The sequence below is a fragment of the Protopterus annectens genome, chromosome 11.part0 (genome assembly GCF_019279795.1).
Source record: "Protopterus annectens isolate FY-2018-M chromosome 11.part0, PAN1.0, whole genome shotgun sequence".
Classification (NCBI taxonomy): Eukaryota; Metazoa; Chordata; order Ceratodontiformes; family Protopteridae; genus Protopterus; species Protopterus annectens.
This window is the reverse complement of record NC_056745.1, coordinates 1,111,362,185-1,111,381,420: the sequence shown is the minus strand read 5'-3', so window position 1 is coordinate 1,111,381,420 and position 19,236 is coordinate 1,111,362,185. Positions and strand designations below refer to the sequence as shown.

The following is a 19,236-nucleotide window of genomic DNA, read 5'->3' as shown; positions in this document are numbered from 1 at the left end:
CAATACTGCCTTTCAAAAATGCATTCTTTAACTGCTGCTCATATGGGGAATCATGTGTCTGATCTTCAGGAACCTGCATTCCACAATGGTTATTAAAACATTCTAATAGTCTGGCATAATATCGGTCAACAGCTTCACCTTCCTGTTGGATGCATTGATTAATGCAAGTCCAGTCTGTCCTACGCTTCCATTTCTCAGAGATTCGGTCTGTAAGACCTTTCACTCTGTTGTCTAACTCTGCGCTGCTATGTGGGAGGGGCCTGAGCGCAATATCACAGGGATTCCAGGCACCACTAATCATGTGCCAATCTGGTCCCACAATTTGTCTGACTACTTTTTCTACCTCTTCTCCATTTAAATTATAACTCAGCCTCATTCCTTGCAAATCTTCTAAGAACTTTCTAAAATTAACTTTTGGATGGGGAATTCCCTCAGTGGCTTTCCGGATGTCTTCTGGAGTCTAGGGTCTATACACTAGAATAGTTGGGTCCTGACCTTCTTGCCCTGCCTGAGGATTGGGCACTTCTATAAGTGGGCATATTTCTTCTTCACTCATATATCGTGAATTTCTACCCATTTGATATAACTCAATGTCCCCTTTTGAGTTTCCTGCCCGTGTTCGAGACTTGGTCTCGACGGGATCTCTAATAAACAGTTTTGCTTTTGTAGTGTCTCTACTTACAGTGACAGCAGGATATCGCAGGGGTGGACTAACTTGTTCACTTGCCTCATATTCTGGTAAAGGAAGCGGAGGGACCGATGCTATTACTAAACTATTGTCCTCCTTATCTAAAAACATTGCTTTTGAATTATTCTTTTGTTCCCTTTGGTTTACTTCCTCAATCCACCTGTGTGCCTGAGGAATTCCTAATTGACGTTGCTTTTTTACCCGACCTTTAGAATCGGTTTTAAGCTGTTTGACAAGTTTGACAAGTCAGGATTTTTCTAGTTTACCATCAAATTCATACTTATTAACCCATTTTGAGTAATATTTAATATTATCAGCACGCTGTGACTGCATGTAGTTAACGGCAGATTTCGGGACCTTTTTGTAGAATTATTACCCATTTTGTTCTACCCTTTGAATCATTACGTAACACCTTATTTTTACGTGGTACCACGGATATTTTTATAGTCTCTTCAGAATGACTGACTACCTGCTCTGTTTCCCTGATCTATGACAAGACAGTAATCTTTCTGTCCCTGACTTATAAACAAAGTCTCTAACAGAATACAGATCTAGTCCCTGATCTAAAACAGAAAAGAAGGTAGATTCACCTAACCTGAGCCTTCGTGATCGATCACCTGGTTCGAGTAAACCCGTCCTTCAGTCACAGATCAGAAAGTGGCTGGCCTCTTTTGTATGACAATTCAGTTAGAGGACTTTTCAAATAAGAAGAACCGATGTGGTTTCTTCCCCGTACGGTTTCAAGCCACCTGGCCTGTCTGATCCGAGGCAAAGTGAAGGTTTCCAGTCCGAAGGACCAATCTGTCAAAGGAAAAAACTTCAAAGACCAATACACGTAAGGTTCAGTTAAGGCACTTTAATTTACTTGCAGCAAGGAGACAAATGCATGCAAATACAAGGATTTGTCTAACTGCTAACAGGAAGTATGTTCATTCTTATACTGTTTTACAAGACATGGCCTTCTAAGCTGATGTAATCAAACACAACTTTAAGCATTGTACTACAGCAGGTGTTACTTCAGATTTTCTGCTGACATGACTAGATTTGTGAGAAACTTTTCAGAAAAACAACCTGGCCTTGGTGACCAGTACTTCATTTACAAGCGTCTATTGTACACTGTTACTTTTCAAGGTACTTTTCTAATACAGATACAAGCAAATGCTGATTGCAGTTCATATTTTCAAGCAGGCTTTGTCCTAATTATCTGTTATTTCTACAGCTGTGTATGTTCTCATAGCACAGCGGAACTTCTTGTCTGAGTTTCATATAAGCAGTATTGTTCTAGTCATTATTTTCCTAACGCAAGCAGAAATCATCTGCTTCTCAGTAAATTTCCAAGGCACAAGCAAGATTTAGCTGACAGTACAAGGTCAAAAAGCAACTGCAGTTTGTACAGATTTATGCAGTATGAACTAGAATAAATGTGTTAACTCTTTTCAAGTTCTAAATGCACTAAGCATATTGCTAATGCACACATTAATAAATATTTCTCATATATATATATATATATATATATATATACACACATATATATATATATATATATATATATATATTACACATACACACACATATATACACACACACATATATATATATATATATATATATACTTATATCTATATGCATATATCTATATCTATACACATACATATATATATATATATATATATATATATATAAGCATATATCTATATCTATATATGCATATATCTATATCTATATCTATATATATATATATATATATACATATATAAAAGATATAAATGTGGCTTCTCCTGCCCTGACCTGGGTAAAGCACGCGATCAAAGAATGAATAAATAAAAAGGTACTTTTCCAGCCACACCTTGCCCTCTCACCTTTTTCTTCTCTTTTCTATATGTATTTCAAAACTAAATGTAATATTTCCAGGACACCATACTCAGTTTGCTTAAGAAGAGGACTTTCAGTGAAATGTAGCCACATAAATCATGAAGTAAAAGTTTAATGTCTTCAGAGCACTAAATTCAGTTACTTAGAGAAATACAGACAAGCATGTGCTTTAAAACCACTGAGTGCCTTAATTTTCACAAGGTTAGGGCATACAACAGAAATGCTGGTTTACTTCCATTCATCTTGCTCAGGGCTACAGATAGCTACACTGTTGCCAAGTGCTCCTGGATACAGGCACACTGCCAAAACTGATGCTACAGTACAGAAAGAGAGCAGCAAGTATGGAACCAGGCCCATTTCAAAGCAACTGGCAAAGGGTGCAGTGCTGGTAAAGGGAGAGCAGGGAAAACTACCAGAGAAACTAAACCAAAGTAAAGGAAGCAGCCACTGCCTACACAACGGTGGACAATGACTACACACAACCATTTATATACTACAGGACCTCTATAAACATCTCAAAACTAGCTACCCTACTTTCTAAGGAATAGCAAGTCTTGCTACACAACTGCAAAAATGATAAAAGTGTGTCAATATGAAAAGCACAGTATATCAACAGATATGTCTTCATTTCTATTACTGCTGGACTTCTTTCAACTTTTGAAAAGTTAGTGTGTAAACAGCTGTGGAGTCTAGCCAAGAAAGGCAGTGTTGAATGCTTACAGTTACCTTAAGAATGACAACCATATCATCAGTTCTCCCCTTAGATGACTTCCTTAGGGAGCCTTCTGATGGCTGAAAGGTTAATGCAGTTATAAAAAGCAAATGCAAATATCCTTTGCAGAAATAGATGACTGGGGAAAATATGCCTCGGAAATGCACCTATTCAAGTCTATAATTAATTTTGTGCTCCATTAATAACCAATTTTTTTTTACATCAAAGCATGAAACAATCTAAAATACCTTTTATGAAACGCATTCCATATTCTGCAAAAACACAATACTGGTTGGTAACAGACTAGTTTGCTAGGAATTGGAAATGACAAAAACATGAAAGGGGGCAAAGCAGAAATCAAAGTTTGATGAAATGAAATTTAAATGTTTAACAACTGAAGTTGGCAAAGTAGGCATTAACCACAGTCCTTCCAAAATATTACAAATGTAACATTTCTAAAAGACTTTGCATTTTAAGATACAGTTCAAATGTGCATGTGCACACATACACACACAACATTTTGTAGTCCTGTAATACATAAAACCAAAAAATTATAACCAAGAAAACATTCAATGAGCATTACAAACAGTTTCACAAGTCCTAATAAGCATAAATATGCTGAAAGGAAGCACTACAACAATAGACCAAGATATTCATGTAATCAGAACACAGCTGGTCACTAGTGTGTGTGGGGCGGGGGGACAACTTGTCAGGAAATCATCTTGGGACTTTTGGGATTCCCTTTCCAATACACCATAATGGCCAACCCACAGTTTTACACAACACTCAAGGAACACAGCTACCCAGTGCTTACAGTGCTGATCATGGTTTACTAATAAACTGTTCATTAAAGAGAATGATTCTCTCTTTATCATCAGGCTTTTGTAGCGTGACATTCTTCTTAGAGAGAGCTCCACATAAGTAATGCTCTTTAACCTGGCAGTTTTAACCGAGATGCACCATAAACTTTTAGTGAAGCTGCATAAAACTATAATCCGGATCATAAAACCAGCTCTGACGATTGCTATGGGAAATGCCAGACATGTCATAGCAAATATAACCCAAGTGATTTGTCTGCATCAAGGTTTACAAAAGCTCACTATGTACCAACAACAACCCATACACCACCTAAAAGGATCGCTACGATGTCAGACAATGTGTGGCCTGAAGCTGGTTCACAAATTCTAAAGAGAATAAAGAGAGGAATGTGTCAAGGGAAAGGGACAGACTTTAATAGATAGGCATGCCCAAGGACAGGAAAATACTGGCAGCAGGATTCTAAAACAATGCAGGCATGTAGTGGGATAATTCTACCCTGCCTCAGCTGACAACTGACAACACAAAAAAACACAACAAAAAAGCAAAAATTGAACTTGTCAGTCAAAAGAAACCCTCTAAGAGAATGAAGTCAGCCAAAGGGTAGGTGATGGAAGCCAGGAACAAAGTGTTCTTTAGAGTGGAGAAAAGGGGTGCACTTACAGAAGGTAATCTTTCCTAACATAATTAAGCGAAGAGATAAGCATGAGGACATTAGCTGCTACCCTGTACCACAATAAAATATGTGTTGGTAATAAGAAGCCATTTCAATTTTCTCTATTCTTTATCCTTCCGACTTTTTTTAATTAACTTTACAAGTCTGGAATCCTCTTTGGCTCATTGCTGGGTTGTCTCTCCTGCAAAGACTGAGTGCTCTCCCTGGGCATTCTGCTTTTCTCAGATACACATACAGTTATGGTTAAGCCAGAGGCTCTTCAACTTGAGTTTTGGGGGGGGGGGTTCTCCTGCAACCCTGAAAAGGACAAAACAGATCATCAGGAAATGAACAAATGAGTAAACATTTCCTGAAGTGTTAAATCATGATTGCAGTTGCATGCAACTGCTATTCTAGTAAATTCATAATGCCATTATTTTTATTCATTAAACAAAAAAATAAGTGGAGGAAGAAAAACTGAGCTAAGTTATGGATCTCTGTGCCCGGACATGGGCTGAAAACATGTCTGCTGATCAGATTATTATGATAAGGTAATGTTATCACACAACAATACTAGAAAACACTTCAACAGCAGCTACCAAAGCAATGTCATGACAATGGTAATGGTCTGACATATCAGGTTAGCACACTGGCACCACCATTACTCCAGACTGTAACGCTGGATTACAACAGGTACTGATAGATCAACAGATCTAGGTTCACCTTCTGAAACAGGCCCTTACCCAACTTTTCTTTTATAATTGTATTATAGGTGAAATGAAATGCAATCACTTTTTTTTAGTTCAAAGTATTCCGTTTATCACTGGCTATGACTACATCTTGTATAAAACACAGTTGAGGTGAGAAAGCATTTCAGTTTTAAAGTAAAATGCCCTTTTAAATGGAAAACCTAATTACAATGGAATGGTGTGTTTCCATAATTCTAAAGCAGGTACTGCTTAAGTGATCGGTCATCCATACGGCACCTTCCTCAGCTTTTTCAGTGAGTCATGGGCCATGCTTCATCTCTATATATCACAGAAGCCAGTACTAACTAGGTACTATTTAAGAAAAATTGTACATAGGTTCATAGGTGTGTACTAGGCTAATGGCCTTGGAGCCTTTACAAGCTTAGCCCATAGAATTACCCTGTCATTGTGCCGCCCGATCTTAGTTCCCAGTGCCTCTGTCGAGAAGAGCCACTGGAGTGATCCTTGGGGTGAATTTTCTATTTCCCATCCACTCAACAAGATTTCTCTTGAAGAGGTCCAGTGAGGTGCTCTGTTTGACATGTAAGATAAGTCTATTTCACAGCAAGGGCAGTCTCTGAGTTATGAACCTGTCCCTTCAGCTTGTTGTGTTGATTGTGGTATTGCGGTTGAGGTCTCTGGTGCGTGTGGTGCGGAGGGATTGGGGTTTCTTTAGATGTAGCATTTCTAACAGAGCTGGATCAAACATGGGTTTGTAAGTCAAGCAGGAATCGCTTCTAAGTAGGCAATATGAGACAGAGAATAGTTGGAGTTTTTTGAGTCTGTCCATACAGGACAAGTGTTTAAGAGCAATAGAGAAGGATTCTAGTTTTACTGCATGGCTTGGCAAGTAGTTAAATATATGAAAATGATAAAGGCTTATGATTTGCAATAGTGTTGATATTTTAAAGAGTGACATCAGTGCAACTATTTACATCTTCCACTCCAAGCTCCCCAGTGTGCATTCAAAAACGGGAACATGATCAAGAGCCGGGACCAGGGGACTGGATCCTCCCATGATTGGTTAAAGCACTTGAGCCAGCTATGGTTCAGCTCATGGCATCTGGCACTTGGTGGTGCCCTCTGACCTGGCACCTCTCAACACCGAGTTCAGAGAAAAAAATATATTTTCTCTCATCTGCCACTCCTCCATTCGTTCCTAAGCAGCAGTAGTCACATCTGAAAGAAGAGAAAAAAAATCGGATACATTCAAGGTGCATTCTTCACCACTCTGACAGTAGTACTCATCATTTACTTCACTGTTTTAACAAGCAAGGGAGCTTTTGTCTCTGTGGGCAGACTTTGGTAGGACAATTTAAATGATGAGGGAGTTTACAGTTCAACAGCAGTCATTTCAGAATTGGATTTCCTGCTTGCATCTTAATTCTCCTCCCTTCACTGAAGTTAAACTAATTATGCTATAATCAAAATGCCATTTTTTCTGCAGTTTTAACAAGTGATATTTTACCAGTATTTAAGGAACTAATGTAGATGTCACACAAGTGAGTACATTCCATTTTATGAGGATATTTCTCACATGAACTGACAAATTATCCTGTATTAAAAAGATTGCAGCAGGTTCCCATTTTTTATATTACTTGTATTTCTTCTGAGACGAGAACAGTGGTCTAAATGAAGATTTAGAACAGCATTCCGATCACCATCAACGATTAACATAGGATTACATAAATTTATCTAACTTTGCACTAATGCTGAGAATAGTCGATATTCCACAAATGGACCATAAATTGAGCCATCATAAGCCAGTTATCAACTTTCGATGAAATGGCAACTACATGAACCTTCAATATTTAGTGGACTCTGATGTTATCAGGGTGAATGTAGCATTCATGTGCAGTAGGAGAAGGTCCCTTTCATCACACCAATGTCAGCACAACAGGAAACAAAATTACAACATGGTCCCTAGGTGAAAACAAAAAGCAGATGGAAAAGTACAGAACAGTGTATTACAGTATTAGAGACAAACTCCATGCCTGACTTCAGTGTCCATTGGTGGGGGGGGTGGGGGGATCAGGATTCAGACTGACAATCTTCTACAGTTTGTTGAATAAAAGGAGACTTACAGTACATCTGGTTTTGCCATAAATGTTTGCCTTGTATCAGCAAAAGCTGGATATTATTTAGTAAACTTCATAAGGCAAGTCAGCAAAACTTGAAATTGAAGCTACATGCAGCAATGACAGCAAAAAGGTCCTTGTCATTGCATTACTCTTCCTTAATTGTACTATAGCAGGCCAAGTTAGTCGTTAAGGTATTAAAGAAGTTCTTCTGTGCTTAGAGGTCTAACTCAATACCTTTGTTGTCATCTCAAAGCGCCGAGTGAAAAAATAAGTTACAGAATTTTATCAAGTCCCAGCTTCTTGTCCCATTCTTCAGGTATACCAAATATCTGAGATTTTCTGTGTATCCTGGCTTTGAGATCAGTCAGCATATTTTCCAAGGAAGTTTGCCCTTTTTCAGTTGGTTCCACCTCAGAAGTCTCCATCTCAAATTCAGAAGCAGCAACGTTATCCTAAAACAGTCAATTGAGAGGCTTGTGTAACCTGGCCTTCTTCCATCTCCTTAAATGAATGCTAGATCAATGTAATATTAACTACAATCTCCAGCTTATCAAGTTGGACACAAACAGCATGCAGTTTCTCAGCCAAAGAGTTTGGAGAAATCCCATTAACCTGGGCACTATTAGTGTTGCACAATGTATCTGCATGTTGTGACTCGCTAAAGTGATCTAATGGGATATTAGACTCATGGGATGCAATTGCTTCAGAACTAAAGCCTGTACCACATTTACCTGAGCTTGTATTTGTCGGGACTTGGTACATGAAATAGAGAGACAATCTGCATTTAAAGCAGGAGTATCATTTTATAAGATATTAACAGCTCCAGAAGCACTGGCTTCATTACCGAAAACATCAGTACTTTACACTGCCTTATAATCTGCCTCTGTCAGATGTATTAATATGAAGGCAAGTGAGTTTAGTTTCAACCATTTCATTCATAGTCTTCAACATTCCAGTGTTTGCTGTGACATTATAATGCCTGAAAGTAATGCTGTAATAAAGAAGAAAAGGTGAGTGTTTGACTCAGCACATACACTAATAAGATTATGTATATCAGGTAGAATCATTGAGGAAAGAAAAGCATTTTTCTTAGAAATAGCAATATGCCCAGGAGCTTTCTTCCTGCTCATCAGTATCTCTATGGACGAGAGAATGTGCTGCTGGCTGGAAGTGCACACACACTACTTCACCTCAGCACCTCCTCACATCCAGATCCACTGGCATACATTTTGAACTAGTATAGCAACTTGTTTATGAACAGATTTTTTTTGTAGTGCACGGAGCTTTGAGCTTTATATGCTTAATGCACAGTCAGGTGCAGAGAGGGAGAGAAAAAGCTTTCAGGAGATTCAAGTGTCTCACAGTTTTGAAAGCTGTAACAAGAGAAGAGAAAGGAAGACAGGACAAGGTGCTTTACAGCACTGAAATGTAATTCACTTTGCTTCTCTCCATAAGGTGGCATTAAATGTATCTTTGATACTGTACCAGTTTAAAAAGATGTAAAATGCTTTGTGTGACAACATTCCAAGGAGGTGCGGGTGTCTTGTGAGTTTTAGCTTCTTGGTGCTTATGCTCTGGAGCAAGACTAGACCTTAATAAATGTGTACTGTAATATCACTATCATATGTATATATACTATACATATAATATATATATATATATATATATATATATATATATATATATATATAATATATATATTATATGTATATACTATAATATGTAGTATCCACTGTAATATCATCCACCCCATCCAACCACTACCTTTCGTTCCACTCCACTAACTACCTTGATTATAGCAAGCTCAGATGCTCATAAGCCTAGTACTTATTATACAGCAGGAACTTCTCATTGTATCATTTGTTAATGTCTGTTATGTACTTCACAGATCAAGATTCTAGTTTTCTACTGATGTAATATGTTCTTCATCTGTAAATATGTTGTAAGTAATTGCTATGTAAATTCTTAATCGCTATGTAATCCAATGTAACTACTGTCTATTTTAACTGTGGAGCTTTTCTCCCCGGGCCTCCATTGAAAATGGACCTACGTCCAGTCGGACACTCCCGGTCAACAAATTTAAATAAATAAATAAATAATGTGTCTTTTTCAATTACTTTGGAGAATATAATCTCAGAGCTCCTTGTACTATATATGATACACACTTTCTATGCCATCTTGCATATCTAAAAATGTACACAAAACATTTTATTGTCAAAGACAGACATACCAGTGTCATTATGTGAGAAACATGCTCAGGATGTCTAACACATCTGAAGTAATTATTTCCTAAATATATTTAAAAAAATGCTAACGGTATCATACCTTACTGACAATGAAAAGGTCCTCACGCTTTACAACTCCCTCTTTGATTTTCTCATCTACTGCTTCTCCGACTTCATTCTCATTTTCGTAGACATAGGCACAATCAATATGGCGATACCCAACATCAATGGCCTTCTTCACAGCTTCTTTGACTTTATTTTTAGGAGACTAGAATGAAAAAAAAAAAAAACAAAATGAAAAGGTGTCACTTGATATTGAGAAATAAAGTTTTCTACAGAACTACGGAAGTTTGTTACTAAACCAGAAACTGCAAAAAACAAGCTAAACAAAGTTCAATCTGTTGGCATAGATACCTTCCATCACCAATAACACTCCAGCAGTGTCTTGAGCCCCACCATACACCTTTAAGGACAATTATGCGCGATCAACTGTACTTGCCAATACACAAGTTGGAAACATGCTTTATTCACAGAAGGCTCAGCAAACTAACCCATAACACTGGAACTACTGCATGCTGACTACTGCCCTGATCTCTGACTGAACTACACCTGGCATATACTGGATTCTTTGCCACTACTCATGCATGAATATCGGGATCTCTGAACAAATCACACGAAAGCAAAGTCCTCATCACCTCTGAAAAACAAGTCTAGTAAGACTTGCTAATTTAATTATTACAACATATCAAACAAATGGCTGGTCATCACAGACAAGACTTTCAAAGTCTAACAAGTCGTACCAAAAAACAAGGTTCAAGTTTACAGTAGCTCCTTTATTTTCCACCTACCTTTGTACAATATCTGTACTTCAAGGCTATTAATGAGCCTAGGGCCAACTGTACTATGTACTGCAACTATAATCAAATTTTTTAAAATAATCCAACTGACAAAAGATGTTTCCAGCGTTTGTGTTGTCATGCTTATAAAATTAAGTTAAAACAAAGCTACCATATTTCTCCTTTACTGAAGGTCATATGTTTACTAATGTTCAGACATTGTTTTTCACTGTACAGTGGTGCAGAGATTAATGTTGCTGCATCAACTCACTTAGCTCTACAGTTCTGTTCTCAGCTGGAGTACCTTCTGTGCAGGCTGTATGCCCTAGCTGGGTCCATCTATATGTCCTAGCTGGGTCCATTTGTATGCCCTTCCTGGGTCCATTTCAGTTTTTACTGGGGTCCTAAACTTCTTTCCACACCCCAAAGACATGATGACAGATGATGTGGTAAGCATTTTAACTGTCCATGGGTATGCCTGCAGGGTGCTTTATGTGCATGTTTATATTTGGTAAAGGGATAGCATACCATCCAGGGCTGCTTCTCTACCTCATATCTGTTCACTGTCAGAAGTAGCACCTCTTTTAGCTAGCAACATAGAAAAAGATAAGGCGGATTTAAAAGAGCAGAGGAATATGGACACGCTGTGCTAATTTAGAATTAACTGACAGTAAGGTCAGTCAAAAACAAACTTTCTAGGGAAATCAACTTTCCTCGCAGAGCAACTCTCAATGAAGATAAAGTCTTTTGGGAATCTTACAAAAGGCAGCAATACAATTCATGCTATGTTTTCAAGAAATAAATGAATAAATATAATAGTAAATATCAGGCACAAACCTGAACTCTACTTTTACTCTAACATCTAAATAATTACAAGATCATTGCAACTACATAATTCAGATACAGTGTGCATGTTTGTGTACATATAGCATATGTAATTCAGATACAGTGTGCATGTTTGTGTACATATAGCATATGTTTGTTTTTTCCCCCCACACATGAGTATGAGACACTCAGTCATACATTCCTACAAATCGAGATGAACAATATCGAAAATCTGGTCGAGCCCTTGATTACCACTGTTCATGCTCTCACAATAAAACAAAGCTGTCAGTGTTCAGATGTGAGATGATCTCACCATTCAAGCACCTCAATGACACCTATAAATTAAACACACACACACACACACACACACACACACACACACACACACACACACACACACACACACACACACACACACACACACACACACACACACCTGTGTATGTATGTGTGTAATCTGCACACAGACACAAACATCACACATACACACATATCACTACACAAGGTTTGAGGGTTGGGCTAATGGTTAAGGCGTATCTCACAGACAAGGTACAGGGTTTAATTCTCACCTTTGAAATTTAGCTAGGCTTAAAATGGCTTGCAACAGAAGGTAAAAGTCTAGGAGCCTATATGCGTATACATATATACATACACACACACGCACTTTATATAATGATATAGATATACCCCCACATGGGTCACTATCGGATTACCAAAGTTTCAGAACTTCGATCATAGGGCCAAGACCATATGATCAAAGTTTTGAAACTTTGAAACTAAATAAAAAAGAATGTAGTTATATTTTTGCAGGGGACCTGCACCCCCCCATCCCTCATGATAATTAAATATACCAACTCTGAGACTGCACTACAATGAAGAAAATGGCAAAATTCCCATTCCGTGCTGTATGGCGAGCTCCACTCAAAACGTTCGAAGTTTCCCCCAGAGGGGTAAAAAGCTGGATACACACTTTTCACAGCCTCACACCGAAACAAGCTGGCAGTGTTAGATCAGCTGTGATATGATCTCACCATTTAACCAGCTCAAGTGACACATATCGGTGAGGGCACGGGATCAACTGTGCACCTACATCAACACCCGTTTGGTCAACACCATCTGATCGATGTTCAGACAGTCGACAGATGTGCAAGATCAACAACTCCTGGGTAAGGGAAATTTTTCCTTTTCTCCATAGTGTATACTATTTCAGAGTTAGTATATATAATTACCAGGGGATGTAGGGGGTGCAGGGAGACTTACCATCTGCAAAAAACTTATAGTTTGTTTCCTCCACTCTAAGATAATCCCTGAAGCAATGACAGAAAGTGCTGGCATTTGTAGTTTTGACATTTTTACATAGGGATTCAGTGTGTCAGTGTAGGTACACCATTGATTCAGTGCCTTTTACCCATATACATATAGTATACACATACATACATACATACATACATACATATATGCAACACCTGTGCTTGTAGACCAATCTGACAGACCAGATCATACAGGGATGAACTGCAAAGTTAACCAGTAACTGGTTATCTTACAACTGAAAGGTCATCTAGTTTATGCAATGTCCAGTTCTCTGACCACCAGCCAACTGAAGGAGTATTGCTGCACACAGAACTATGCCTACAACATTAAAGAAAAGTAACTGATTAAAAGTAGCTGGTACTCTGACACAAGCATTTATTGCTCTGGCCACAAAGCAGACTATGAAAATGATGTACTGTACACATTAAAAAAAGAGAGAATGTGGCCCTTTTTCATAATGTGGGCACATGGGAAACAAGCTAAACATTTATATGGCTTGGCAGGAATGAGAAAAGAAAAATTATTGCTTACTACAATGTGCATTTTATGATGCTCATGAATATTTGTTATGGTGTACAAGTCCTTGGAACTATCCATAACACCACTTTTCCTCACACAGCACTTAAAATACTTCTTATCAACCACGGCACTCCTCTCATAAGTTAGCTTTGCATTCCAAAGAAAACAAAATAACTAATGTCACATTGTTAACTGTAAAGATAACAATGACTCCTACACATAGCTAATCTAGTCCACCTAAAGACATGGACATTACTAAATAACACACACAGGCACACACATGCCACGAGTGTAAGTGAATTAAGTGAGCAAAACCTCTCTCTCTCAAGTCATACATTCCAGCTTGTCTTAGGAGATCCCCAGGTACACATTCCAGCTTGTTTTGGAATATTCAAAAACTTTTCCTCCAGATAACCAAGAGGATCTCTTTAGTGTAGCCTGTGTTTGGCTCTGGACTTTCTCCCACTGTGAGGTTGCTCTAGAGTTGCCCAAATGATTACAGTGGCAGCCACCTAGGACATCGCCTTTAAGGAGTCTAACCACAGTAGTCTGTAGCATTTAATCCAAAAACAGCAGCTGCTCTACTCAGACCCTCCCACCTTACAGCACTCCTCACCTCGCTAGGGCAACCAGTTAGACAGAACACAAACACACTTCTTTAGCTTGGCCCTATGACCACAAGGATTCTTTCAGTCATCTTACAAAGCTTGTGACCACTGACAAAGATAAAGGACACCACTCTGACCAAGCAGAAAGTTTGCCTAACATCATTGGTCAGTTCAGTATCCAAAACACTGCAGGAACTAACACAATCCATTTATTAACTTCACTTATCTTTGCAAAAAAAGGCTACAAAAAATGTAACCTCCTCAACTAAAGTCTGCTGCTTCCACCCCCTCCCTCCCAGTGATGTCAGCATGGTGCTCTTCTATGGCCTCAGCAGAATTTTGTCCTCACTGTTTCATGGTTAGCAGTAAATAATTCAAATGCATGTTGGAGGTTCTAATCCTAGTTGGATAAAGCCAAAACCATGATTTGGAAACAAAATGCAATCTCGAAGTTATCACACCTTTCTAAAGGCTTCTTCCATGAAAATAAGTAATGGTGTTACACCCCGTCTATGCCATCTACAATCAGATAACATGCCATCAAAATAAAAAATGAAGGTAGTGAAGTGGTCAACTAAGAACACTGAACAAAATGAAGGTTTAAGAATGTAGAACCATCTCGCAAGAACAAGGACTGGAAAGCATGCAACGCTGGCCCTGGCAAACAACACCCCTCCCCTGAAAGGACCATACCCCACAGGGATATGGCCATAATCTTTGCCAAGTCCACAGCAGTTGTTTTAGCAAATGCCCATGACTCATCTCAAAATACAGGTTAAAAACAGTGATGCAGTGCTTCTCCTAAATCAGACATCTGTCTACCAGCCAAAGATGCATTTCTAGAAGCTTGAGAAGTGAATACCCCAGGGAGGGGAATATACCACCCTGGTTCCATTTTCTTAAAACAAAAAAAGGTGATTAAGACCCAATTTGTCAGCTCAATGGTACACTCCCAGTTTGTGTATAACACTCATTGATCAGGCTACCCCAACCGTAGCCAGAGCCTCGAGCATTTAGTACTATGGTCTTCACAATGGTAGCTTTACCATTATGTAAAACTTTAACCGCAACAGTGACTTCGCTAACAGTAATGGAAGCAAACAACACACATTTCAAGCATGGACTCACAATTTGAGAACACAGCCATCAGGAAAAGAAGTTGCACAATAATATTCCCTTCCATTTCTGAACAAACTCGCTAAGTTGCAGTTAGCATTCCATCACTCTGACTTAACCATAGCTCAACTGCAATGTCACCTTTCGCTTTTAAGGCAACCAACAATTTAACAAGCATTGCAGTTCAACCAATAAACTTATGTCATAACCTATTCAAACCCCTTTCATGCCCAAGCTTTGTCTGGGTAGCTACTTAAGCTGTGGCATTTCAGTAAATCTCAACTGAATTAAGCCAGCCCTCCGTTAGTACTGTTCAGAATATGTACACTTCCTGATTCCTTGCTCAGACACTCCTGTCCAAACACAGGGACAGATTTGCTCCTATAAATATAGTAATTTGCCAAAAGAACAGGATTTGTGTTAGCATGCTTTTGCCGAAGGATATGAAGCCTGAAGCTCAACTGTCATTATTAAGTGACCTCCATCCTTGGTGATTTGTCAGAAAAAAAAATCACAACTTCTGTAAGGAACAGACAAAAAAAATATGAGAGAAAAATCTGGACATTCTGCCAAATCCTGGCAGTTGAGAGGTATGAATGCTATTGAGCTAGTTATAGAAAGTTGCACATCATGTGGTGCACATTCCACTGTGACTACTCACTCTGAATAAAGTCCCCACAAAGAAAACATCAAAGTATCCACACCCTCACTGCCTCCATCTTATTTGCTCAGCATCTAGAAAAAAATATATATACATACATATATATATATATATATATATATATATATATATATACACACACACACACATAACACTTGCTTTCAAGAGCTTGTAGACTCAAAAAGCTTCAATTTTCATCAGAAAATTGTCTAAATGCCACCAGGAAACCTTTACCTTAAAACATCTTTGCATAAAATTTGAAGCTTTTGATTTAGAAATTCTATTTTTTTCACAGTGCAATTGAGCAAATGCAAACCCTAAAAGGGTACAGATTGCTACATTTCTGCACATCACAGAGAGAGAAGCCTTTAATGTTCTTAGCTTTTGCACTCCTTTAAGAAGAGACACACAGTTAGCAGCCTACAGAGAAAATTCAGAAATTATAAGCTTGGAAAATTTTAAGCTGTATACCTCACTAATAAAAACAGAATAAAATAATCAAGTAAGAGAAACCATTAGAAAGAGATGACAAGACCATCAAAATGTGAATCTATACACAGAATGAAAATTACAAGCACACAGTTAACAAAATAAGGGAAATAAGTCAAATTCAAAAAAAGGTTAGAATGCATTGCAAAAGTAAGTGATCCAAAAGGTTGCAATGTAACAGAAATGCAGACAAGAAAACTATCCATGAGATCAAGGCAAATATGCAATCAAAATTCCAGCATGATGTGCTGAGTGCAGCTGCAAGCATGAGGAAAAGCTCCCACACTTTCAATAAACTCTGCTAGAAATGAAAACACAAGACTGCTCAAAAAGAACTCACAGCTTAACAGAAACATGAACTTTCCAGACTATTCATGCTACTGAAGTGAGCAGCTTATTCAGTGAAATCTGAAATGCCTCTGAAGCACAGAGACAAGATGCAAAATCTGCCTGCTGGCATGCTGTGAGCTAAGAAAATAAGAACCAGTTTAAGCTAGACAAGAGTACAGTGTGTAATAGTCTGTCTGAAGCAGCCTTTGACAGCACCAAAGTTCAAAGGCACAGAAAAGAGCTGTCTGCACACTATGAACATGTTGTTGTTGTGTCTTTTGGCTTTTCCTGGTTAGGGGTCGCCACAGCGGAACTCCGGTCTGCTAATGATTGGTAGTTGATTTTTACATGCCGAGTTACCAGCCCTGACGCACAACCTTCAACGAAGGTACACCCATTCACACATGTCTCCACGCAGAAGACGGTCTAGCTGAGAATCGAACCGGACAGCGTCTTACTGTGAGGCGACAATGCTACCGCAGCACCACCACCGCTGATATGAACACAAAAACAAAAATGTACAATATTTTTTTCATACTGCTGTACATAAATAAACATTTTCTGTAGTAGACCTGCTTCAACCAATAAATGGTCACAGGATAACTGAAAACTGCACTGGCACTCAATGGGGCAAAGCAGAGAAATTCATCATGAAGGCGCACACACACACACACACACACACACACACACACACACACACACACACACACACACACACACACACACACACACACACACACACACACACACTGCATGCCTACAGATAATTTAGAAGATCACCAATTTGCATACAGCATCTCTATGGGATGTGGGAAGAAAAACAAAGCACACAGGAATACTGGTAAAAGTTAACTGAAGGCTCCACGATTAAGTTAATTCTAATATTTTCAGTTGTTTGATGTGTGAGTTGCTACATATGGTAAAAGAAATTTGCAGTACAAGACCAAAACAGTACACGTGTAAAAATCACATAGGGGAATCATCTCAGATACTCTGTGGATCCATGACAAATATATTCCACATGACTATGCTGATTTACTTTCATGCTAAAAAAGCCTGCCACAAAAATTGCATGTAAAAATAAACCTTGATAATATGCCAGTAACAGATTACTATGTCAGTGCTATGAAGAAATACAAGCATTTCTGTTGATTAAAAAAAAAGAACCTTAAATATTTCACAACTGATGATCAGGCTCAACAATACTGAATACCGAATTCCTTTTGGTTCTAGATGGAAAGCCATAGAAGGGCAAAGCTCCAAATACATTACCCAGGAGTCCCAGATTATTTCACACCAAACCAGCTGCTTCATGCATAGCTGAATGCTTGGAAGAAGCCATGAGCATAAATGACTATTTCAGGAGACAGACACAAGAAGAGCCCTGATAACAGACTGACGTATCTACTGAACAGATCTAGACAGAACATGAAGTTAAAACAATAGCACATGTAAATCAAGTGCTAACCCTGCAATGAATGGGATACATTATAACTTAAGGATGACTGGAGCCTAGTGTAGAAAAAGTCAGAGCACTTCAACAACTACATTAAAAAAACAAGCAAGCATTACAAAGATTTCAATGAACTGTCTTGCAATGTCTCTAAAAAAGAGCTGATATAGCCAAACTAGTACTAAAGTGCTCACAAAACTAGTTACAGATCTGGGACATACGTTGCAAAAATAATTAATGATGGAATACATATGACTTGTGATTCTGACTGCCTACAGGTAAAGAGCATTCACAGATGCAAAAATAAGAGAGACACTCCGGTACAAAAACTATTAGCAATATGATGTAAATATTAGAAATTCCATGTGTACATATTGCATTATATGATACAGGATCAGAAAAGCATATTCACAAAGTCCTTGGGTAAAGCATCTTAGACTGCAGAGGGTGCTATATAAAACTCTTCATAAATATGACCTGAAAGGGAAATGCAAGCCAAGCAATGAACTACATATAGCAGACACTCTGACTTATTTACTATAGAAGCAGAGTAGACAGTTTGTTAAAAGAATTCCCCAATGACAGAACAAAACAATAAGTAAAAGAATTCCAAATATGTATAAATACTGATTTTGAAATGCAGCTACTGAAAACTGTTAAAATGAAAGTCTGACTTGAGCACTAATCATCATAAAGGAAATATAGTCTTATTTTTCTTTCAAGAAGGAAATAGGTCATGCTCAGGATTTAGTGTTTAACAGTGAAATAACAGTTTCCAGTCAACTGTGAGGACAGATGTTTGGCAAGATATATGAATAACATCTATGAATACCACTGAATACAATGCCTTGTCTGGTATGTATAAATCCACACATATCGTTCAACTGGAAAGGTCCCAAAGATTTCTAATGAAGGCCTTAAAAATCCTTCAACTATCCTAATAAATAAGCCTGACTCTCTGTATACTTGGCAGACCACCAGCTACTCGAAGGCAACCCATGTCTCACTTTTTAAGCCATGTAAGACCCAATTCTACTTGACCACTTATTTCTTTGTGAAACCAGTGGCTCAAAAAACATGCAAACTATGGACCTAAATGTAAACCAGCACACACACACACACACACACACACACACACACACACACACACACACACACACACACACACACACACACACACACACACACACACACACAAACTCCCTAGGAGGAGTGATTCTTAAAACAATGTGTTCCTAGCCTAAAAAGTTACCACGACTGGTCAAACAAAGTAGTGTTCTGGCCACCTCT

At 38.3% G+C, this 19,236-nt stretch overlaps 1 protein-coding gene across 1 annotated transcript in view; it reads right to left on the bottom strand.

Annotated features, from left to right (window-relative positions):
• The window catches only part of LOC122815717 (aldo-keto reductase family 1 member B1-like), a 333,761-nt gene that overhangs the window by 288,110 nt on the left and 26,415 nt on the right, over positions 1–19,236 (bottom strand). The window contains exon 2 of the mRNA XM_044088465.1: positions 9,899–10,066. Within this exon, the coding sequence (XP_043944400.1) occupies positions 9,899–10,066 (168 nt within the window). The remainder of the gene's footprint in view (positions 1–9,898; positions 10,067–19,236) is intronic.